Source organism: Hydra viridissima, unplaced genomic scaffold, assembly GCF_058129835.1.
Source record: "Hydra viridissima isolate aposymbiotic clone 2 unplaced genomic scaffold, HvirCarnegie_v1 scaffold_5, whole genome shotgun sequence".
Lineage (NCBI taxonomy): Eukaryota > Metazoa > Cnidaria > Hydrozoa > Anthoathecata > Hydridae > Hydra > Hydra viridissima.
In genome coordinates, this window is record NW_028324304.1 from 7,865,337 (window position 1) to 7,891,843 (window position 26,507).

The window sequence follows — 26,507 nt, forward strand, 5'->3', positions numbered from 1 at the left end:
TTTTTTTTTTTTGTAAAAATATGATTTTATTGTCAAAATTTTTCATTAGAACTTTTATTCCGAAATTCTAATGAAAAATTTTGACAATAAAATTATGGTCCAAGGAGTGATATGGTCCAAGAGCGACATGATAATGTAAGTATAAAAGTTTTGTTCTTTTGCTGAATGCTTTGATTATTTAAACTAACAGAAGGTTTTTGAAATAGTCAAGTAGCAATCCTTCAATATGTATTATCTAAATCAAGCCTTTTTAAAACAAGTATCAAAATATAACTTATAGTGCAGCGAGTATTTTAAAGCAAACTCTTGGCTAAAATCTCGTTCCTGGTAATTTACTAGACTTGTTTTTATGGCCAAAAATTTTCAAAAAAAAAGGATGGGCTTCTTAAAATGACTTTTTGAATAGTTAAAGTTGGACGTGTTGTTAGAACTAAAGAGCGTTTTTTTTTTTGGCAAATAAAAAAATAACTTTGTGTACAAGTCACCAATCTTAGAGAAAAATTCTAACTTGACTTTTTTTAACTCATTATTAAATTAACATAATTAACTGAACAAAATCTCCTTTTAAAGTGATTACATTTTTATTTAAAAAGATAAAAATCTTATTTTTCACCAGAGTTAATTTTTATTTAAATTTTAACTTACCAGATTATTTTCGGAGTTAACAAGTAATTATATTTCATGATCTACAAAATAAATTTGTCTTAGGACCTGCAGAAAAGACGTCGTGATTTTAAAATTATCGAACGTGAGTAGCTTAAATGAAAATAAACTTTTTTAATGTTGTGAAAAAGTATTTAAGGTATTTTAACTCACTATTCTTTAAATTGAATGAGATGTAGTCGAAGGCATACCCATATTCACTTGAGTAAATCTTTACATTGTAATACATGACGCTAAATGCTACATCATCTTTGAACGTGTAATCAACTCTCATATCAGTTGTAAACGAGCTGGTAACTTCATTTAGCTTTTTTAAGCCAATCCATTGTTGATTTAGCAAACCAAAACCGTTTTCATATTCTTTAAAAGACTTTTGCCAAAAAAATGAATCCCAATTGTCAAAACGAGTCATCATCGGGATCCAGACTCCTATAAGTATTTTCAAAGCTTGTAAATACAGACGGATTTGAATCTTTCATAGTTGAATTTTTTAAATATTTTCTCATATAAGGACAAAGACGCATTTTAATATTAGCCTATTATTAAATTGGCTTTTTGTTTAAAACAAAATTAAAAGGAGTTGATATTATTAAAAAACTATTTCATCAGATAGAGGGTATTAAAAGAATAAAAAGAAGGGGTCATTTTAAGAGTCGACTAGTTATTCAGATAACCAAACATAACGTTTGGAAACCAGACAGAACTTTTAAAAAAGTTCAACTTTCTGTCCGAAATATCAATATGATGACATTGGGCATGTCTTCTAAAAATTAAATCAGTTATCAGCCAAATATTACTCCCAGCTTTATTATCTTGGAAAACAAGTACTACATGTAATGTATGATTACATATATATTTTTTGCAGTGTATGTTAGTAAAACAAATACTGAAAAACAAAAAACTCATGTGTTTCATACTTTGAAGAGAATTCAAGACGATCTTCAATGTTTATTGTTAATAATCACTGATGATAGGGAACTCAGATCATTGAAATCACTGATGATAGGGAACTCAGATCATTGATAATCACTGATGATAGGGAACTCAGATTATTGATAATCACTGATGATAGGGAACTCAGATCATTGAAATCTGAAAAGAATAGTGAAAATTGAAAATTGCCGCCCGAGGAAAAAGGATTTATGATAATCCGTTGTATATTATATGCATAAGACATCCACAGTAATTAGAACCATACAAATTTGAACTGAATTACAACTTTTGAACATTTTTGTTTTCAAACTAAAATTGTTCGATGAATTTCGATCTATATCAAGTTTCGAACAAACCAGGACCGCCGTCTTACTATTTTATCATATAAGTGTCTTGGAATATATATTTAGTTAAGAAACCTAAATATAAGTTGTAATTAAATTGATTTTAGCTGTTTTGTTTATAACAAATAACAGAAAATGAGTTACAAAAAAAAAAAGGTACATTTTCAGATTGAAAACATTATTTTCGATGGATTTCAAAACTCTTCAATGTGAAGCAATTTAAAAAAAAAAGTTTTAAAAAGTCAAGATGTTTCTAAATTATGTGATTATTCATAGTTAGTTTTTAAACAGTTTAATTGCAGCATGTCTTTTATAATTTGCATTTTTATCTAATTTCAATCTTTGATTTGTTTATTCAAACCAAGTAACATGTAATTACAGTATCCTTCAGGTTAATTCCATCTGACCTCAGGTAGCGATAACAGATTTAAATATACTAAACCAAACATTTCATGCTCTCGAACACGAGAGGATGTTATCTACAAAGGAAATAAGGAGATTGGTAATACAAATACAGGTAATGCTTTCTCCGGCAAATTGTAAATATTTATAAGTCAGTATTTTTCAGTCATTACTTGATTTCTGAGAAAAGCATAGTGTAAAAACTTAAACGTCTGAATTACAAATACAAAAGTTTGTGTAGCAGTAAGAACTTTAAGATCAAAAAGGAATTTTTAGATAGATCTGTAAATTATTTTTTCCTAAATAGGAACTATAATTTTTTTTTTGATAATTTTTGTTTTTTTATTCAAGTTTTTGTTATAATAAATTTTTTTAACAACTTTTGATTAAACACAACTATGATCATAACATGCAACTGATTGTTCAGAGAAAGATTAATAGATTGTTCAGAGAAAGAAGAATACGAAAATTGTGTACTAAAGAACAGCAATCTAATGCTCCACAATAGTTAAAATAAAAAGTTATTTATTGGAGGCTCTTTCAGTGTGATTTTAAACGATAATTGATTTTAAATAATCTTTAAAAATAATAAAAGGCTTGATTTCTCTGATGAGAAACTTGTTTCAAAAAAAACATGCGAGCTGAATCACAATCTGGTAATATCCAAGAATAGTTTGTTTTTCACATAGAGATATTCATTTTATTTTGGGTTGAAAAACTATAATTAATTTAATGGACACATCCTTTCCTAATGCTGCACGGGCATTTTAGGTATATAGGAGCTGTTTTTAAAGTAAATGTTTAACTGAGTTAGACATTTTCTTTACTAATTTAGGTTATCCAAGTTTGCATTATTAGTTGAGTTAGAAGTCTTAGACCCAATAAAAAATATTAATATTCATGAGTAAAGCTCAAGCACGAGACAATATTTTAAACCAGCATGCTTCAAAGTGGAAAAGGAGATAACTAAGAAGGTCCTCATTGCTGCAACAACTTCCACCAAAACAAGGAACAGCCTCAGCGTTTGAGAAATTCTTTATCACAATTGTAGTGAACTACCTAGAAGGAGATTTTGGACAGCTAAAGTCAAGCAGAGAATCTGTCAGACTGTAAGTATCTGTAACTTTCCCAGAGTTTGAAACCAGAGGTGATCTTTTTCTTGATGCTCTTTTAAGAGAAGCAATATGACTATAAGGATTATGAATCTCTTTGAATTTCTTAAAATTACTGACTATCTTGTATGATTTTATTCTGCCATCACAATAAGAAATACTGGATGGAAATCTTGTACAACAATTATTCTGACAAGAGTTCTTGGTGAACTATCTCTTTGGTTTTTGTGTAGGGACGATATTACCAAAGTAAATATGTTTTTTTAACACAAAGTCTCAAGTCTTAGAACGCTGCGAACAAGTTACTAAAAGATTTTTTTAGCAAAAATGACTAATGAATTTGATTAATTTATGCTAATGATTTAGTAGAAAGACTTAAACAATTTTCTGAGCAAGGCCCATATGTGGGCAACGATCTCTGCAAACTTTATTTAAAGAAGAAAGAGTTTTGTAATTAATTCTCTAGAATGAGAGATTTTTATGCAGCAATTATATAAATGTTAATAGTATTATATGTATAAATGTTATAGTTCTATAACATTTAGACACACACACACACACACACACATACACACACACACACACACACACACACACACACACACACACACACACACACACATACACACACACACACATACATATATAAACGTTAAATCTGAGAATATAAACTACTTTCTAACCTATCAGCGCAGGTACCTATCACAATGCAAGGTTAATTGCCAACGCAATATGTTTTCTAATGTTTAAGATGACATCCAAACTCATTAAATATATGGGTCTAAGAAGAAAGATAAGATCTCATGGGTAACATTTGTTATAGCTGTTTACTATGCACCTCCGATCCTTAAATTCAGCAAATCATAACAAATCATAATCAAATCCATTTAAAATTGCCAAAACAATTAAAATAGAATGAGATTATGACGTTTATTACTCACTTTTTCAGAGCATAAGTAAATCACTTGGTATTGTCTCCTGGGGTTGTGGTATTATCATTTAGAAATCCTTATCTGAGAGCAAAAGTTATAATCATTGAGAAACTCTCAACGTTTCCGATTGCTGAGTTATCAGAAATTTGTTTAAAAGCTCCTTCTGCTTTATTATCTCCAAATAAAGTAGGTTAGAGGTTTTAATTACTATGGAGAGTTGATTATTCATTTATACTTACAGGACACACCGTATCAGCTAAAGAATGGCAATCACTAAGTGATTTATTAGACCAAGATTTAAAAGCATTTTATTCAACTAGTTAGCATCCTTGACATGACCAGTTACTGCGCGGAATGAATTATTAGTTTATTTGAAAATTTTTTTCACAGATCTCACAATAAAGATCAAAGAGGAAACATTCTTTTAGTTGCTAGGAAACATAGAAAGCTAATAAAAGATATGTTACTATCTTATCAGGTAAACCCGAAATCAAAGGTTAAAAGATCATGGTTTACTAAATGTAATGGTTTTTTAAAAGATTTTATTAATTTCATTTATTTTTTCTGAGATAAAACAAGAACTTACTAGTAAATTTGATATAACCCGTCAATATAACGTAAAAGTTGGCTTACACTCAATACTTGAAATATTACATGTGGCACTTCTCATGGACTTCTTTTTGACCGTAAAATAAATCATACATAATTTACGGTCAAAAAGATAGTTAATACTGTACGGGAACATTAAAAATTTCTTTTTACCTATTAAAACTGGGATTATTTTCAATGAGTAATACTACTATAAAAGGCGGGTTTTGGGACAAAACCATTTTTGATCTCCGTTTTTGTATTTTTTTGATAATTGAGAGGTGTGAAAATGTTTTGATCTCCGTTTTGTATTTTTTTGATAATTGAGGGGTGTGAAAATGTTTTGATGATTTTGGGGTGTCTGTAAAACGTTTTTTCATGACGATCACGTCATGAAAAAAGTTTAATGGGTGTAAAGGTGTTTAAATCTTGCGCGAAAAATTTCTTTTTTTCTTTGTTCATGCTCTTGTTCTTGTTTTTCTTCGAGAATGGACTTGTACAGTTCAATTTCGCGGTGACCTATACCTTTGTCCCTTAAGTATTCAATGAATTTAATGCTTCTGATTTTTCCGTCGTCGTTTCGCAAGATTCTCGTTTTTCCGTTCATTTTTATTTGGCCAAGAAAAAAATTTTTTCACAAAATTAAATTTAAAAAAGGGATGCTTGAGAATGGGGAGTTCGGTCCGAGAAGCAATCCGGATCCGATGGATTCGTAACCTTTTCCGCTTTTGATGTAAAGACCGTCTCTGACGGAGCCTCCTTTGATCCAAGGTGTTAAAAATAATCCGTTTCCTCTGTGAGTGCCCATTTTCATTCCGTGTCCATTTTTTTTGACGTAAACGACACCCCTTCCTGAAATTTTATCGATCACAGTGGACCCAAGCGAAGAGGCAGCTCCGCCTAATAAACCAGTGGCAACAACGGGAGCGGCTCGAGCAGCAAGCATTCCCAATAAAGGTAAAAGAGCTCCGATGAATCCTCCTTTGACATTTGCGTTGTGTTCCACTTGAGTCTTGCTCATTTTAATGGTGACTCCAACTCCTCGATGGATAGCGTCCAAAATTTGTTGGTGTTGTGTGTGTGTGTCACAAGCAAAACGTCGTTTCCGTGGAAATCATCTCTTGAAATCCGGATGCTAACGGGTTTTCCTTCCATCATGGATTTTTTTATTTTTTCGATCTGTCCCTGGGACACATTTAATTTGACACATCGACAACGCGTGTGATCATCGTGGAAATTTCAGGTACCTTGACAGGGAGGTAGACCAAATGGGTGGGTCTTTCGATGATTTTGAATCCAGGACCGACCGATGGGTAAAAGGAGTAAATGCAATTGAGTTGTGAGCCGTTGATGTAGGCTGATCCGATGACGTTGTTGACGATTCTGATCGTGTTGACGCTTGAAATCCTGACAATGTCGTCGGACTCGTATTCTGAATTGGAGTCCAATTGTCTTTTTGTGAATCCCAAAAGAGAGGCGATGCTGTTTTCGACGTTCAGGTCCATCAAATAATTTACTCCGAGTTTGACGGTTGATTTTAAAGTGTTTGAGTTGGATCCGATTTTGATGTTTTCAGGTGAGTAGCTGATCTTATTCGCAGCGACGTAACTTGCGCTTTGTGACGCGTAATTCTTGATGGTGTTTGAAACTGTTTTTTACAAATAATTGTTGATGTCGATGATGTCGTAGCTTCCTTCTGGAATGACGACGTTTTCCCAATTGGCTCCGTTGGTCATGCTGTACCTGAAAGAATTGTTTTTGCTGGTGATGTTTGGAAAGCTGTTGTACGTCTCCAGACCGAGAAAAGCCATCTCGTCGGTTTTTTCTTTTTCAAAGACGATTTTGTCCAAAAATTCTGTTATGATTACGTTGGAATTTCCATCCACGTCGATGATGATGCCAGACATTTTTTTTTAATGGATGAAAAATTTTTTTAAAAGGATTCTTTAGGAAAATAAAAATCGTCGAATCCGCTTCGATATTTTCCCTCGTATTTTTTTGAGGTTAAATCGATGACGGCAAATCCGTGATGTTGAGACCAACAACGCTTGCAAAATTTTTTGAATTCTTCTTTTCCCATGTCGCTCGAAACGTGGTCTCGAAAAATGTGGTCCATATTTTTTGAATCTTGAGGAAACAGACAAATGAAATTGGTGTTTTCTCGGATGGTTTGTCGTGGGAGCATGAAGTAATTTTGAGCGAGGTAGAAGCAGTCGACGTTGGAGTTTCTTCCGCGGATGTAATATTTTTCGCACTTGTTTTGCTTGGTTAATTGAAGGTCGTCAAAGATCATCAAATTGTTTTTTATTGAATCGAGATCTTCAGGTTCAGGCACATCGTCAGCCGTTTCGAAAAATTGGCAATTCATGTCCTCGGTTTCGGAAAAATTTTTTGAAAGGTCGTTAATGACGCATTCAGGGTTTAAATTCAATTTTTCAATTTCGTTTTGCACCTTGAACAAATCGAGAATGATCTTTTTTGGCAAATTTTTTTCGAACGAGCTTTTGAGTATTTTGTACTCGGGCTGGAAAAGAGATTTCCCAAAGACCTGCAAGTGGTTATAATCCAGCCATCCAGGCTTGAGCAGCAAATTGAGAAGCAGCGTTGTTTTTCCGCAACCGGATTTCCCAACGATGATTCCTCGAATGCTTCTCGGCAAAAGCGGGTTGTTGTCTCTTTTGCTTTTTCCAATATTCCATGACAAATCGGTCACTTCCATTTTTTTTTGTTTAAAAAAAATTTTTTTTTATGTTTAAAATGTACTGCGTCAAATGCAAAAGAGAAACCGAAACCATTCATTTGAGAAACGAGATCTCAAAAAACAACAGAAAAATGCTCAAAGGAACTTGCGACTCTTGCGGAACGACCAAATGCCAGTTTGTTTCTTCGCATGGGAGCACAAAAGGGGGAGACTTGGTCGAATCGATCAACAATTTTTCAAAAAAAATAAAGCTTCCGTGGGCAAAATTTCCAGGAGAGATGCACATTCCAGGAATGAATTTTGCAGGACCTGGCACAAACCTGGACAAAAGGCTCACATCAACCAACATGTATCAGGAGTGGAGCAAACCGGTGGACAGAGTGGACAATGCAGCATACCACCACGATTTGGCTTATAAATATTTGACAGACGTTCGAAGCAGAAATTTGGCAGATCAAATGATGCTTGAAGAAATGAACTCCATTCCAAACCCCACTCAAAAAGAAATAAACGAAAGAAAGATCATCGAGCCCATCATCATAGCCAAAGCCAAATTCGGATTAGGCGTCTCTGCGAATCCAAAGGGCTCTAAAAAAAAAAAATTTTTTCAAGTTTGAAATGGACGGATCAGCTTGCAGAGGAGCTTCACAAACCGGTCATTCGTCATTTTAAAAAAAGAAAAGTGTTTGTGAACGACATCGACGAAATATGGGCTGCTGATTTGGTTGACATGCAATCGTTTTCAAAGTTCAACAATGGTGTCAAATATTTGCTCATGGTGATCGACGTGTTTTCAAAGTATGGGTGGATCGTTCCGTTGAAAAGCAAAACCGGACTTGAAGTGTCTGAAGCGTTGAAAAAGATTTTTGGTGAAAGAAAGTGTGTCAAAATGTGGGTGGACAAAGGAAAAGAATTTCACAACAAGCACGTGAAAGCGTTGGGTGTTCAATTGTACTCCACTGAAAACGAGGAAAAAAGTTGTGTCGTTGAGCGATGGAACAGAACGATGAAAGAAAAAATGTTCAAATATTTTTCAGCCAACAGCACCAACCGATACATTGACGTTTTGGACGAAATGGTGAAAAATTACAACAGCACAAAGCACTCGTCCATCAAAATGACACCGATTGAAGCCAGCGAGGAAAAGAATAGAAATATGATCTGGATGAATCTGAATGGAAAGATGCCAAAAGAAAGACCAGAGCCGAAATTTTTAATGGGAGACAAAGTGAGGATCACAAAAAGAAGCCCCATTTTGAAAAAGGGTACACGCCGAGATGGACCGAGGAGGTTTTCACAGTGTCCAAAGTTCAGCGAACCGATCAACCCACGTACAAAATCACTGACGCCAACAGTGAAGACATTCAAGGAACTTTTTACGAGCAGGAGATGCAAAAGACTGATCAGAGCATATTCAGGATTGAAAAAATCGTTCGCCGAACAAAAAGCAAATCACTGGTCAAATGGAAAGGATATCCAGACTCGTTCAACTCATGGGTGAGCAATGTTGAATTGATCCGTTTGAAAAAAATGAGTTAAAAAAATGAGTTAAAAAAATTTTCTTTTCTTATTAAAATGACGAATTTCGTGACGGTCGGAAATTTTGATGAGAGCAAATTGTCGGTTGGAGAGATTTATTCCGCAACCAAACCAGTTCAGTACCAAAAGATTCCGCTCTTTTATGAGTATTCCTCTGGGAAAGGGCCTTTCATTTTGAGAACACCCGTTTTGTTTTCTCTGGGTGTGTTTGAGAACTGCAACTTCGGAACGAAAGAACTGGAGGGATATTCCATGTCCTTTCTTGGTTTCGACGAGAAAAAAGGGATGAGCGAAAAAGAAAAAAAGTTCATCGAGGTGGTCGAAAAGGTATCAAAATTTCTTCGCGAAAAAGTCAAGGAAATGACTCCCACTTTGAAGAAGGGAGGGAGAACAAAGAAAATAATGACAAATGACTTGTCCATTTTGAAAAAGAAATCCGATAATCCAAATGAATCACCCATTTTTTTCGGAAAATTGTTCACAAAGAAAAACGAGGAAGGAATTGAAGTGTCTTCTTTGTTTTTCAAAAAGAAAGGGAAAGAGCTGGTGAAGGTGAGTCCTTTGGAATATGTTCGGCAAAAGTGCAACGTCGCCGCCTCTTTGAAAATTGAAGGTGTTTTTGTTGGAGCTCAGATCGAGTCCATTCAGGTTAGAGTTCCAGAAGTGATCATTGTGAAAAAGGTGTCTTCAGTTCAAAGCATCATGGGTGATGATTTGGATTTGGGTGAAATGGAGTCTGACGAAGAGATGTGAAAACACGAAAAAAAATGGAGTCTGACGAAAAAAAATGAAAATAAAATGAGTTAAAACATTTTCTTTTCATATTAAAAATGCATGCCCCTCACAAGATGTACAAGAATGTTGCATCAGCAGAGAAGCACGTTGACTCGAACCTGGACATCTCGAAAATGTATTTAGAGCACATGGATGGCAGGATCAAAGAGTTGGAGCGATTCAAAGAGTCGGACCGGACCAAAAATTTGGAAAATTTGGTTGACAGGATCAAAGAGCTTGAAAACCTGGTGGAGACAATCAAAAACCTGCAAAAAAAGACATCGCAAAATACTGTTGTGGCAAAAAAAGAGTTGGATCACCCAAACTGTTTTAACATAAACGGGCACCATGAAATTTTTGCTCAAAAGGACATTAAATTTTCAGCTCTTTCTCTGACGACAATATCGTTGTCCGTTGGGTTGAGTTTTGACAGAGGCATCGCTGTCGTCACTTTGATGAACAAAATAAGTGACCAATTGAACTTCTTCAAAAACGATGTGATTTTTTCAGAGTCTGTGGATGATGTCATTTTGGATGTGAGCAACAACAGCACCAATGACGTCATTGTCAAAAAAGGAGAAAAGCTTTGCAAAATAAATCACATCGATTCGAATTTAAAAAAATCTGCCTATGTTAAAAAGATGGAGATAATCAAAAACACTGAAAAAATTTATCCGACTCTTCCAACAGCTCCGACGGATGGAGGTCACATTTACAGGCTTCAAAAAATAAGCGAGATCCTAAAAGAAATGGAGGATGAAAAAGTGAAGAGAATGGCTTTGAGCAAAAAGTACCATCGAGTGTCGAAAATCATTCGTTTTGCTGACGATGGGCTGCAAACGGTGTGCATTGCTTTGGGGATTACTGGTATTGCCCTTTTGTCAACCGTCGTTGCCACCCCAGTTTCGATTGCGTGCGAGGGGATTGCGGTTGTGATGGGTGCTTTGTCCATTTTCGGAAACCAAAAAAACAAAAAAATGATGTTGAAGGCTGAAAAGCACGAAAAATTAAAGGTTCTTTCCGAGTCAAAATTGAACACGATTTGCGATCACATTTCAAAATCGCTCATGGACGGATTTGTGAGCGATTCCGAGTACGAATTAATTCTCAGCGAGCTTCAAAAATTTAAGGTCATGTCCGAAGAAATCCGGACAAATTCAAAAAGCAGCATTGACAAATTGACCTAAGAGACGTTGATCCAAAAAGGAAGAGAAGAGGCCATTCAAGCGTTTAACAACATTTTCAAAAAGTGAACGTAAACTTAAACGCAAACTCGTTTGTGTTTAAGTTTTTTTTCTCAGTATTTTAAAAATGGAGTTCTTTAAAATACGCGACCCGAAAAAGAGAGATGAGATTGTCAAAGAATACATGGCCAACCGGGAAAAGCTTTACAATGAGAGCCTCAACCGGAAAGTTTCAGATGTGAATTATCAGACTGATCTGTCCAAGTTTTTCAAGCCTCTGATCGAGAGCAACGAAAAGGTGCAAAACGAGCTAAAGAGCATTGCATACAGAGAAGTTGACAACACTCCACTGGCTTTGACTTATCCAGAAAGCCCATCTGAAAGCTTAAAAGGTATTGAAAAAACGTTTTGAAAAATGAATGTGGGAAACATTGCTTTGGAATATTTGTCGAAATATGCAGCCAAAAAGTTTTCTGCAGATCGAGTTTTTGGGATTCACGCAAAAGAAAGAGGAAAAATGTTTATTGGAAACAAAGAAATTTTCATCGATGAAAACGACATCATTATTGATGGAGAAAAGTACAAGGGGACGATTGGTTTTTGGGAGCTGATTTCAAGATCCAGACCTGATATGACAAAGGTGACCAACGAGGACTTGGGAAATTATGAAAAAATACTGGTCGAAACGCATGCGATGGAGAGAGAAGGGAAACCAACAATGCCAAAATCTTCGAGAAGCGAAAAGTGGGAAACAATTGTTTCAAAAATTTGGAGAAAAAATTACACAAAAACGAGGGGAACAAAAGGTCGTGGAGTGATCATTCTTCCGAGCGATCCAAATGCTCTGGTGCAGCGACTCAGTTTGAGTATCGCCGCTGGTCATGCTGGAAATATTGCATCGAGAAACGAAGCTGTTGCCATTTGTGACGAGCTTTTGAGGCAGGGGGAAATCAACAAAGAGGAATATCGATCGATTCAAAAATTCATCGAGTCGTGAAACACGAATTAAAAAAAATTTTCTCATTTTAAAATGCTCATTGTGAACAACAGAAGATATGTGAGAAAGAACGTTGTTGGAGGAGGAGGATTCGTTGACACGTTTAAAAATTTTTTGAGGAGGATGGCAGCCTCAAACGCATCGAGATCTTCTCTTCATTTATTGAGAAAGGCAGCGGCAAGCGAAATTGGAAGAGAGGCCATCACAGCAGCCAAATCTGCAGGAAAAGAATTGGCCACTTCTGCCATTTTGACCGCCAAAGACGTTGCCATCGACAAAGGAAAAAAAGCGATCGAAAAAGTTTACGCCAAGACAGGGACAGTGAATCCGAACCAATTGGTCAATACGATTGCAAACGAAGTGGCAAAGGTTGATCCATACACATATATCAATCCAATGGAAGAGCTGCACAAAAAAATGTTTGGTTCGTCCATTCGTCCAAAAAGAAAAATGACGAAAAAGAATGCGACCAGAATTCAGGATCTCGTCAAAATGGGGAGCGGGCTCTTGATTGCGTGATTTTTTTTTTGACGCAGGATTCGCAAACGAATTAAATTTTTTTTCCTCATTTATAAAAATGATAAACACCGACAGATTGAGAGTTGACGAAATGCCCGAGTACGAGACCGGCATTGAAAAAGTTGATTTTTTCGAGTACCTTCCAACAAACCTCGACTTGAATTCTTCAGGATCAATTGTCTTTGAGATTGATTGTCAGTCTGTTCTGACAGTTCCATCTGATGCTTACATCCTCGTTGAAGGGGTTCTGAAAAAAGCAGACGGAACCGCTTACGCAGCAGCAGACCAGATTGCTCTGGTGAACAACGCCATCATGTATTTGTTCAGCGACATCACTTACGACTTGTCAGGACAGCAAGTGGAAAGAGTCATGTATCCAGGTCAGGGAACAACCATGCTTGGATTGCTGAAATATCCTTTCGGTTTTCAGCTTGCCGATGGTTTGAAGCAAATGTGGTACAAAGATACTTCAAACGCCACCGGAAACTCTGGATTCATCGTCAGACGAGACCACTTATTTGCAGACACCACCTCCATTGGCGCATTTTCTTTCAGGATCCCTTTAAAGCACATTTTTGGTTTTTGCGAGACAAACAACAAAGTCGTTTAAGGATTCAGGCACACCATAACCTTCACAAAAAAAGAATACGACGACGCCATTTACAGAGCTGGGACTGTTGGTGCAGGAATGATCGACATCAAAAAGTTCAGACTTTTCATCCCAAGGCTTGAGCTTGATGTTTTGAAAAAATCCGATTTTTTGAATTTTATGACAAAGAAAATTTCCGTTCCAGTAGCATATAAGGCAAACAAAGTCGAAAGACAAGCCATTCCAGCTGGTCTCACAGAATTCACCTGGACCCTTGGAAGGATCACGGACAAAAGCGTTCCGAGATATATCGTGTTTGGTCTTCAGACAAACAGAGGGTCAAGTCAAACCACAAATCCAGCCGTGTTCGATCATTGCGACATCAGCAATTTTTTCGTGACCGTCAATGGGATCAAATATCCGAATTACAATTACGACCTGAATTTTGGAGAAAAGAAAATTGTCATGGCCAATCCGACGCGTTCTTGTTTGATGAAAAATATTATGGCACAAACGAGCTTGTTTGCCAATCCGGTTTGACTCTGCTTGAATATAAAAATTTGTATCCGTTGTTTTTTGTCGACATCAGCAAGCAAAAGGAAAGAGTTGTTTCCGAAACGGCTGAATTGGTTGTCAACCTAAAGTTCAGAACGGCAGTGCCAGACAGCACCGTCATTTTCGCAGTGATCGTTTCCAACAGATTGACGCAATTTGTTTCAGACGGAGTAAACATGAGCGCTGTTTATTAGATCAAAAAGACCGTCATGAGATTCTTAACAAAAAAATTGATTTAAAAAATTTTTTCTTTTTAGAAAAAAAACATGAGACTCACAAAAAATTATCTGAAAAATTTGCTGAGAGAAAATGGCGTCACAAAAACCTCAAACAATTTGTTGACTTTGCTGATGATTGCGGTTGATAGCAATCTTGTGAGCAAAGATTTGCTTTTGGAAAGTGCAAAAGAATTCAAGTCGGTGGGTCGACCGAAAAAAGAAAATGCGACAACGGAAAAATCAAAAAAACCGATCGATCCAAAATACGAGAGGCTTGGTTCAATTCGAAAAAAACCTGTGTCTGTGAAAACGACCAACATCGAAACCGGGGAGGTGGTTGAATATGGATCCCTTTACAAAGCGATGAAAATGACAGGTCATGGCTGGAGATATTTGGAGCGCAGAGATGGAAAAGTGGAGGATGGGATAAAGATTGAGATTTTAAATTCAGAAAAGCTCGAAAAACGAAAAAAAAAATCAAAGTCCGACAAAATGAAAAAAAAATTTTTTTCAATTCTCGCAAGAATTGAAAAAATTGATTTTGAAAAAAAATTTTCTTGGTCGAATAAAAATGGAAAGCAAAAGGCGAAAAATCGGAAATCCCGAAAAAATAAGAAAAACCAAAAAAATTGAATTTGAGTTAAATTTTCTTGATAATAAAAAAATGGAAAGCAAAATCGCCAAAGAAAAAAAAGTTTCGATGGCAACATTGAAAAATCAAGCTCGAGACAGAGCGATAAAAGGATTTTCAAAAATGACGAGGGAACAACTCGTTGAAGCCATAAAAACAACAAGACCTGTCATTGGTCATCCTCGTAGACGAACGGCAGATGTGAAGACTGCTCCTCGTTCGATTGCTCAAAGCCCTGTTCCTGCTACGCGTCCTGTGATTGCTCCACGTCCTGCTCCACGTCCTGCTACACGTCCTGTGATTGTTCCACGTCCTGCTCCACGGCCTGTGATTGCTCCACGTCCTGCTATGCGTCCTGTGATTGCTCCACGTCCTGTGATTGCTCCGCATCAAACTGTTCAAAAGCCTGTCATCGCTCCGAAACCAGCTCTTCCTCAAAAACCAGCTCTTCCTCCAAAGCCATCATCACAATATATGCTTGACGCTCCTGTTCCAGATTCGTCTCCTGTGATGGTTCCTGGAGTTTTTTCAAGTTTTTCGACAGCTGTGAAAAATGCAGTCGTCAACAGTTTCAACAGCTTGCTTGAGTTTGTTGATCCTTTTGTTCCAGAGGCTGTTAAGAAAACAGTGAGCAATGTGGGGAGCGAAGTGAAGAGAAAAATCGAATCTCTCAAAATAAGAACCCTCAAATCAATTGTTCAAGGAACAGTTTACAAACCACTCAAGCCACTCATTCATTTTCAATTGACAAATCACGCGCTGAGACATGTTGCCAAACAATTTTCGCATCAAGTCAAAGGAAACCAAAAGAACGCTTCAGACTTTTTGAATTTGGCAAAAGACGGCGTGATCAAAATTCTTCAAGAGAATAAAAACAAAAAAGCGAGCCTCGTTTTGACAATCGATATGGAGAGCGTCAGCCTTACAACTGGAGAGGTGACGCATCGAATCGTTCCTTTTTTGTCAAAAGCTGGGGTTATTTTGGAGTCGACGGACTTGGGAGAATTTTATGAAAAAGCAAAAGAGGAAATCCTGGAAAACATGGAAAAATACAACAAAATGGGCTCGAATTGCACAGTGTCAGCCATCTTGAAAATGGACATCAATTTAATCGACTACAAACCCATCGGTGGTCGGTCGTATATCCCTCTCGACGATTTTCTGTCGAGCAAAAAAGCAATCATCAACATGGTGAACGAAGACAATGAATGCTTCAAGTGGAGCGTCACCAGGGCGTTGAACATGAAAGAAAAACATGGAGAAAGGATTGACAAAGACTTGATCGAAAAATCAAAAAAAATAAATTGGGAAGGGATCGATTTTCCGGTCAAGCTCGACCAAATCAAAAAATTTGAAAAAAACAATCCAGACATCAGCGTCAACGTTTTCGGTTGCGAAAAAAAATCCATCTACCCTTTGCGAATATCGAAGTGCTTGAACAGAAAGAATGAAATCGATTTGATGCTCATTTCAGACGAAAAAACGAACCATTATTGTCTGATTAAAAATCTGAGTCGACTCATCTCCTCCCAATCATCCAAAAAAAACGTGAAAAAATATTTTTGCAGAAACTGCTTGCAGGGGATGAAAAGCGAGGAAGATCTTTCAAAGCATTCAACCTATTGCAGAGAGCACAGCGCGGTTCGAATGGATCTTCCTCCAAAAAATTCGTTCATGAAATTTGAGCACATCGAAAGGTCGATGAGGGTTCCATTTGTGGTTTACGCGGATTTTGAAAGTTTTGTCAAACCGATGGACTCGTGCGAACAGAACCCAAACCAGTCGTGCACCAAACAGTTTCAAAGACACGTCCCGAGTTCTTTTGTCTTTCACATCAAATGTTTTGACGAAACCGTCTATGATGGCGAACTATCCATTTCCGAATCGTCAAACGAGAACCAAGACGTGGCTCAATTTTTTGTTGAAAGTTTGGAAAAAGAAATAAAAGAAGTCTTTGAAAAAATCGAGAAAAAAAATATGGTTCTCACAAAAGACGACGAAAATAATTTCAAAGAAGCCACCGTTTGTCACATTTGCGAAGAAAAAATTCTCGATGCAGAAAAAGTGCGCGATCACTGTCATTTCACTGGAAAATATCGAGGAGCAGCCCACAACGAATGCAATTTAAAATACAAAGTCCCAAAATTCATTCCTGTCGTTTTCCACAATCTGTCAGGTTACGACAGCCATTTGTTTATCAAAAAATTGGGTGGAGAAATAACCTGCATCCCATGCAACGAGGAAAAATACATCAGCTTCTCGAAAAAAATCAAAGTGGGAGAGTACATTGGGAAAGACGGAAAACCCAAAGAAAAAAAAATTGAATTGAGGTTCATCGACAGTTTTAAATTCATGGCCTCAAGTTTGGATACTTTGTCGAAAAATTTAAAGCCGGAAGAGTTCAAAAACCTCTCAAACATTATGAAGGAGAAAAATTCGATTTGCTTCGAAAAAAAGGCGTTTACCCTAACGGTTGGGTGGATGGATTCGATAAATTTCAAGAAACGCAATTGCCTCCAAAAGAAGCGCTTTTCTCAGAACTCAACCACAATGAAATTAGCGACGAAGATTACGCGCATGCGCAAACGGTTTGGAACACGTTTCAATGCAAAACGTTCAGAGAATATCACGATTTGTACAAAGTGTCTGACGTTTTGATTTTGGCCGACGTCTTCGAAAATTTCAGGGACGTTTGCGTGAAACATTACAAGCTCGACCCAGCCTGGTATTTCACATCTCCAGGGTTGGCTTGGGACGCTTGTTTGAAAATGACAAAAATAAAATTGGAATTGTTGAGCGACCCAGACATGCTTCGAATGATCCAAAAAGGAACCCGTGGAGGGATCAGCATGATCTCCAACCGGCATGGAAAATCGAACAACAAATACATGGGCGACTCGTACGATCCAAGCCAACCATCAAAATTCATTCAATACTTGGACGCCAACAACCTGTAAGGATGGGCCATGTGCAAACCCCTTCCCACTCACGGTTTCGAATGGATGACAGAAGACGAACTGTCCGATTGGCGATCGGTTCCGTGCATTTTGGAGGTTGATTTGGATTATCCGGAAAGCCTTCACGATGAACACAACGATTATCCGTTGGCCCCTGAGAGAATGAAAATTGGAAAAGTGGACAAACTCGTTCCAAATTTAAACGACAAAAAAAATTACGTCCTCCATTGTGAAAACCTGAAGCTGTATGAACGATTGGGAATGAAAATTTCAAAGGTGCACAGAGGCATCAAATTTGAGCAACGGGATTGGTTGAAACCTTACATTGACCTCAACACAGAATTGAGAACAAAAGCAACCAGCGATTTTGAAAAGGAATTTTTCAAGCTGATGAACAATTCGGTGTTTGGAAAAACCATGGAGAACATCGAAAAGAGAGTGGACGTGAGATTGACCACAAAAAGGGACAAGGCAATCAAATTGTCAGCAAACCAACTTACGACCGGCACACGATTTTCGACGAAAACTTGATTGCCGTTCACATGAAGAGGACAAAAATTTTTTACAACAAACCAATTTTTTTGGGGATGTCCATTTTGGATTTGAGCAAAACCTTGATGTTCGAGTTCCATTACGACTTCATCAAAAAGAAATATCCAGGTGGTGACGCAAAGCTGCTGATGACAGACACTGACTCGCTGGTTTATGAAATAAAAACGGACGATTTCTACAAAGACATTTCCGACGATGTGGAAAAAAAATTCGACACGAGCGATTTCAGCAAAAGCCATCCAGCCATTCAAAGCGTCGGGTTCAAAGTGGGTTTAAACAAAAAGGTCATTGGGATGTTCAAAGACGAAACAGGAGGAAAACAGATTGAAGAGTTTGTCGGTCTCAGGTCAAAATTGTACTCTTACAAAATACACCAAGAAGAACAAGAGAAAAATTGCAAAAAATGCAAGGCGGTGAAAACATATGTCGTCGAAAAATACATCACCCACGACGATTACAAAAAATGTCTTGAAACCAAAAAAGAACAGATGAACAAAATGAACATCATCCGATCTCGTTTGCACGATGTCTACACTGAAGAGATCAACAAAACCTCTCTCAGCGCCGCCGACGACAAAAGGATCATTTTGGATGATGGAATACACACGTTGGCTTATGGTCACCACAAATTAAAAAAAATTGCAGAGCCAGAGTCAGAGGCAAAAAGGGCAATCGAGGAAAACAAAGAAATTTCAGGTAAGTGACAAAAATGAGGAGACCAAAAGGTAAGTGACAAAAATGAGGAAACCAAAAGGTAAGTGACAAAAAATGAGGAGACCAAAAGGTAAGTGACAAAAAATGAGGAGGAAAAAAATGAAATATAAAAAAAATGCATCCGCAAAACACCAGAGCCAGAGGATTCGTTTGCGAATTAAAAAAAATTTTTTAACAAAGAAAAAATGAGAAACAAGAAAATCAATGTGAAGGGAATTTTGACCAATTTTCAATTGATGTATGGAATTGATTTGCCAAACGGGGCTTTGACCAATTTTCAATTGATGGAAGCAGCAAAACAGTTAAAACTAAAAAACTTTCGTGGAGTTCTTGAAAGAGATACATTGCCGAAAAAACCGAGAAGAAAAGAATGCGGTATTGTTAACACAGGTGAATCAAACACAGGAGGATTTCATTGGGTGTGCTGGTTCAAAGACGGAGACGCAAAGTTCAGCTTTGACTCTTACGCTCAACTCCCTCTCGTCGAGCTCGTCGATTATTTGAAAAGCCCTGTCTTTTACAACAGCGAAAGGGTTCAATTTGGAAACACGTCTTATTGCGGTCACTTGTGTCTTTACGTCTTGAAAAAATGCGAAGAGGGAAACAGCTTTCAAGACGTTGTCAACACCTTGTGGTAAAAAATCAAAGATTTTCCATAGATCCAAAGGATCTGATCACAATTTAAAAAAATTTTTTGCCCTTTTAAAAAATGATTGACAAATTCAACAGAAACGAGTTCAGCGTTTATCTCGACAATCTTGCAACAGACTCAGCAAGCAACGTTTACATCAAAACTGATGGATCCAGCACCATCACTGCAGATTTGGATTTCAATTCGAACAAAATCATCAATTTGGCAGAACCAACCAACTCGCACGATGCAGCCACCAAAAATTACGTCGACACGCATGCCGGTGGAGGAGGAGGAACAGTCATTGGAACTGCAGACTTGGATTTGAATTTTCACAAGGCGATCAATTTGAACGAACCAACAGCTCTTCATGACGCTGCGACAAAAAATTACGTCGACGTCAGCTCAAGTCTGTGCGTTAAAACAGACGGATCCAGCACGATCACTGGAATCATCGACATGAACTCTCACAAGTTGATCAACGTCTCTGATCCAACGGCTTTAAAAGACGCTGCGACAAAAGGGTATGTGGACACCAAAGTCTCTTACAATAACATTTCTTACGTCGACATCAACATGACGTCACATAAATTGACCAATATGGCAGAGCCCGTTTCCGCTTCGGATTCAGCCACCAAAAATTACGTGGACACACACGCCGGTGGAACATCAGTGGGAACCGCGGACTTGGATTTGAATTCTCACAAATTGATCAATGTGCTCGACCCGTCAAGCGCACAAGACGGAGCGACAAAAAGCTACGTCGACTTGATGTTGCAAGAATCGAGTTTGACCAGTGTCGTTCCAGGATCCGGTTTCACCAGTTTGGGGTTCAAGTCACAGACCTTTGCAGCATTAACCACTTCTCCTGTGTTTGCGTTTTCCGGAAAATCTGGAGCGCTGAGAAGGTTGTGGCTGGCTTTATACAGCACCTCTGGCACAAATATTCCCGGTCAAGTTTTTATTCGAATCTTTACTGACGGAGAAATCAATGTGGGGAATTATGCAGAAACCACGGAAGGAATCGGAGTGGACGCAACTGGTCTCGCCACCGATTTGCTTTTTTCACCATTGGGAGGACCCTATTACGCCAACTCTTTGCAAGGATGCAACATGTTCAACACCACTTCCTTGGGAGGATATTTCACGTTGGACATGCCTTTCAGAAACGACATCTCCATTCAACTGGTGAACAGAAATGCCACAGCCATCACGTATTGGATTCAACCTTTTGTTTCCACTCTTGCTTCCATTCCTGCCACCATCCCTCTTTTCAAGCTGCACTGCAGCACATTCCGATATTTAAACACCACTTATGGCAGCGAATACGTTTTGATGAACACCAACGGAAAAGGAAATGGCGTGTCGTTGAAATACATCAAAATGCACATCATCGGCGCTTCTGGAAACTGGTGGGAATCCAGAGTCAGAATGTATGATGGAAATGTACCTCCCGGAAACGGAACCGTTCTCACTCCTTGGACTCCATACAACACCAACAATTACACCTACTTTCCAGGATATGACGGTGACAGCACATGCTTCTTTTCCTCCTCAGGATTGGAAGATTTTTATTTGTCGTCGTGGAACGGCGCGAACATATCCTCTTTTAACAACAAATCCACAGGCCTTCTTTACCAATCCACCGCATCCATCGGTTCCACCACCACCATCTCTTTTTACAGAAATTTCGGAGAAGCTGACTCCATGCCCAGCGTCGCATCCGGAAGAAGGCTTGTCGTCACTCTCAACTCCGGAGACGCGCAAGTCGGTCAATCCGGAAGCTTTTACCTTCTTCTCGGACAAGTGTTTTATTACGCATAATTTCGCGCAAGATTTAAACACCTTTACACCCATTAAACTTTTTTCATGACGTGATCGTCATGAAAAAACGTTTTACAGACACCCCAAAATCATCAAAACATTTTCACACCCCTCAATTATCAAAAAAATACAAAACGGAGATCAAAACATTTTCACACCCCTCAATTATCAAAAAAATACAAAAACGGAGATCAAAAATGGTTTTGTCCCAGAACCCGCCTTTTATAGTAGTAGTAATATCCGCAACTTTAACAGGAGATAAACCTCCAAACCCCTTTTTTATACCACTAGTAAATAATTGGTGTGCAAGGAAGTTAAAACTTACACATTCAAATATTTTGTCTCTATCTGATCCTTCAAACGAGTAAAGTTGGATTCATTCAAACTTACCTTTTGAGCTAGGAAGTGTTTGAGCTGGATAATTAATCTGAAAAGAACATCCATATTGATTAACATAATTATTGCCGTTTCCATAAAGACACATGCATTGCCAACTATTTACAACAATTCCACTTGCTACATATCCATTCAGTGTCGGGTTTGAAAGCTGATAATTTTTGCAAGTACTTACGCATCGGCTAGGATCATAAGGAACATCAGCATCATAGTAATAATTTAATCCCTCCCAGCTTTGAGTATATAATAAATTACAACTTGTTTGTTGTTGGTCTGAAACTAAAAAAGAAAAATGATTACCCGAATGATAAGTTCATGTTTTAAATAAACCAATTAATAAAACTTTATAGGTTTCTAAATTCTGTATTCTCTCTCTGTACTATCTTAGTCTACTTTTATCTTTTTCTACCCCAGTCTACTCTGTCCTTTACTGCGTATTTTTTGAGATGGTTTAGCATCAAGGATTCTTAAATAGTGTATATATATTTCATAAATAGTGTGTGTATGTGTATGTGTATATATATATACTATATATATATATATATATATATATATATATATATATATATATATATATATATATATATATATATACATACATATATATATATATATATATATATATATATATATATATATATATATATATATATATATATATAATAAAAACAAAAAATAAGTAAATGAAAAATAAATAAATAAAAGAATAAAAATAAAATAAAAACATAAAATAAATAAAATAGAAAATAATGTGTATATATATACATATATATATATAAAAAAATAAAAAATAATTAAATGAAAAAAGTAAAATAAAAAGAATAAAATAAATAAATATATATATATATATATATTTATATATATATATATTTAATATATATATATATATATATATATATATATATATATATATATATATATATATATATATATATATATATTATAAAATTAAAAAAATAGAAATGAATTTATATAAAAAAAATTAAATAAATAGAATAAAATAAAAATAAATAAAAATAAAATGATTGAAAAAAATAAATTTTAAACTAAATAAACAACTAAATATAAACAAAAGTTATACATTTTTATGTTTGATTTTTTAAAATCTAATTCACTACAACACATATTTTACCACTATTTCAGTTAAGAGTTACAGAAAAGATTGAGTAAAGTTTAAGAGCAAGAAAGTGGTTAAATGAAGACTGTGAGGGAAAAAACTAGATGAAAACAACTAGTTTTAATGAATGACAACCTTAGCCGATACTAACTTTGGAATTGTTTGTTTATAAGGTTTCTAAGAGATGGTTACAAAAAAGTAATCCAAAAAGACATAAAGTAGAAATCTGAGTAGGACATTTACTATTTATCAATATAGGAATATCAACAACATTGTGATAATTATTAACAGTACACTACTATGTATAATTCTTTATTTATTATTAATGTCAATTTAAATCTGTGATTATTTGCTAAAATAGAATTTCTTTACTTGGCACAATATCTTTATTTCGTTTTTTTTTTTTTAATACAAACTCTGAAATTGTTAAAATTTTATATACCCAGGCACTTTGTGCAGGGCTCGTGGCACTCAGAGAAAACCTGGAAAACCAGGGTAAAGTTATTTAAATTTTGAAAAACCCGGAAACACCTGGAAAATTCAGGGAGCTTTTTTTAAAAATCTTTAAAATCAGGGAAAACTCAGGAATGTTTTTTAGTTTTATATATAAATTGAAGTTATTTTGCAATATACAAATTTTGAGCTTTTATTTTAACAGATTGCTATCAATTGATTATGAAGAATTATCTTTCTAAATAAAATTTCTTTAAAATTCTAATAGAAATTTTAGGGAAACATGAATTCAGTTGCAAAAGTGTTATATCCTTCAACATTAACAAGGAAAATTTCATTCCTTTTCGCCAACCGAACTCAGGGAAAAAGTACTTGAAATTGGGTAAAAATTAGGAAATACTCAGGGAAAATGGATTTCTAAAACTGCCATGAACCCTGTTGTGACATATTATCGTAATAATATATAAAATAATATCACATACAGGAATTAGGGAAACGTCAGGGAATTCAGATGTCTGCAAAAAAAAAAAAAAGAACTATATAGGAAAAAGGGTTGCATTTTTGAAAAATCAGGGTAATCTCAGGGGAAATAGCTGCTAGCCGGCTAGACATCTATCATTCGTATATTTTATACACGTGGGCAGATTGCTTTATGATCTATACATTTTTTGCAATAGCAAGGTGTTTTTCTAAAAAAAATCAAATACTTTATTTCTGTAGTTGAATTTTTGTAAATCTAAATTAAATCAGGGAAACAGATCAAGTTCAGGGAAATCAGACACTTTGGCATTGTATATGTACTCAGCACTGATTGCACCTGCAGTGCGATTGCACTGCAGGTGCAATCAGTGACCTGAACTTCTAAGGGTCCCCTAAGTATTAAAAAAATCACTGTGACCTGAACTTTTAAGGGTCCGCTAAATATTAAAAAAATGATAGTACTAGTGGTTACAAAATGTTTTAGCGTAAGCAAGATTTTAAGTTATTGGGATAGTGACGGATCAATGGTATATACGATTCAGAGCCGACGACACAGATTTCGAAGTGTGTGTGGGGGGGGGGTGGGAGGGGGGAGGGATCACGATCATTAATTTGTAAGAGTCCTCCGTATTCGGATTTTTAATAAAGAAAAAAAAGTCTTTTACAAGAAAATGGGGGTCACGCGCCCCTCCCCCCGTGTCGTCGGCTCTGATAATTTTTGCATACCTATTATGAATATAGTAGATAAATAAATAAATCAATGTAACAATATATCCTGAAGATTAAAGCTAATTTTGTCTATAAAACTGCAATTTTTCAAAATAAATGATATTTAAATGTGCAAGAAAAGATATTAAAATGTGAATATAAATAAAAAATTAATCAAACTCTATAAAATAGTACAATAATAACCAAAAATTTAACCTCTTATAGCCCCGAGTTGCCTGTAGTCAACATACCAAAAAATGGTTTAAAAGTTTAATTAAAATGATATTTTATAATAAAAAGAATGCTGAAAACTTTAGTTCAATATTTAACCAATAAAAATAAACAGACGTTAAAAGGTTATACATTGAATTCTCAGGTTTATTAGCTTTTCGATTCTAAGAGATACAATTTTTGCGTGTTTGTAAATAAGGTCAGTTTTTAATCTTTGTTTTTCAGAAATATATTGTCTTTTTGCAGTTCAAAAAATGACTAATTTATTTAATAACATATTTAATGTGGTTTTATATATTTTTCACATTAATTTTTCATCAAACGAGTTTTTAAATATAATTTAAACCTTCGTTGCTTTAAAGCAACATTGCGCATATCCGCTTAAAAAGTCAAACCGCAAAGTTTTGTTTGAAAACGCGTTTTGTTGACTTCAAGTAAAAAGATGGGATAAAAAAGAAAAAAAAAAAAGAGATTTTAGTTGATTGTTCCTCTGCTATCGTCACCTATAACAAATGCATGGAAGACGTCGATCTTTTAGATGGACTATTGAGCTACTATCGTATTTCTGCTCGTTCAAAAAAGTGGTATCGTCGGCTAATCTGGCATTTTCTTGATGTATCAGGAGTCCAAGCATGGATTTTGTATAGAATAGATTCAGAAAATTAAAAAAAACTAATGTTCTTAAAATCTTTTTAAGTGCCAATTGCTGAATTATTGATTATGCTAGGGAAAAGGTCAATCAGAAAAGGACGACCTTCAAAATCAGTTGATCTGAATTATAATGCAAAGAAAATAAGAGGTCCTGCAGCGCCAATTCTGAACAAAATCATTTGAAATGATGGGTACAAAAATTGGCCAGAGTTTACAGATAAGAAAGGAAGATGTAGATATCCTGGTTGTAATGGTTTCCCTAAAGTAAAGTGCTCCAAGTGTGATGTCCATCTCTGTTTTACGCCAACATCCAACTGTTTTAAGACTTTTCATGAATCCTAAATATTTAATGCGTTTCTCTAAATAAAATGTAAAATCAGAGAGATGTAAAGGAGAAAAATCAGGATTTTTCGTGTAAAGCACTTTAATATCAGATTAAAAAAAAATTATTTTAGTACTTTATCGTCCGTTGTTGCCTGAAAGCAACAAACTCTAAATTGACCAAAAAAAAAATAAAACAAGTGTTTTTTTTAATTTCATTATTATACTAGGATCATATGTGACTAAAATTCAAAAAAGTATATTTTTTACACAACAAGAAATTAAAGTGGGCTATAAGAGGTTAAGAGCAAAATCCAGGTCATAACTCAGCACCTCCAGACCCTTTTTGAGACCCACCCGGGGGGCAACAAATCATTGTTCTTTTTTTAGAAAAATGAACAGTGGATGGTTGCCTCTCTCAAACAGGTCTCAGAAAAGGTCTGGGGGGGGGGTGCTGAGTTATGACCAGGATTTTGTATGCTGCATAGATATTAAAATGAGCATATAAATAAAAAATTAACCAAATTTCATAAAATAGCACATTAATAATCAAAAATTAAAGAGCAAACACAGCATCATGCAAAATCCAGGTCAGAGCTTGACACCCCTGGACCATTATTGGACTTACCCAAGGGTGGCAACAGACCACTGTTCTTTTTTTCAAAAAAAATGTACAGTGGTTAGTTGCCACTCTTGACCTGGTCTCGGAAAAGGTCCAGGAATTGCCAAGTAACAACCAGGATTTAGCAGGCTGCACATGGTACAACTAGTTCAAAAAACAGCATTCAAAA

General features: G+C 35.9%; 1 protein-coding gene across 1 annotated transcript; it reads right to left on the reverse strand.

Moving 5' to 3' along the window:
- Positions 1-26,475, reverse strand: LOC149888380 (uncharacterized). Its single transcript, XM_090089071.1, has 3 exons — positions 26,415-26,475; positions 21,750-22,034; positions 1-1,092 (listed from the first exon to the last, which is right to left on the reverse strand). The coding sequence occupies exons 1-3, from the start codon at positions 26,473-26,475 to the stop codon at positions 758-760; spliced, it is 681 nt and encodes a 226-aa protein (XP_089945197.1). The 3' UTR covers positions 1-757.
- Between the last annotated feature and the right edge of the window lie 32 nt (positions 26,476-26,507).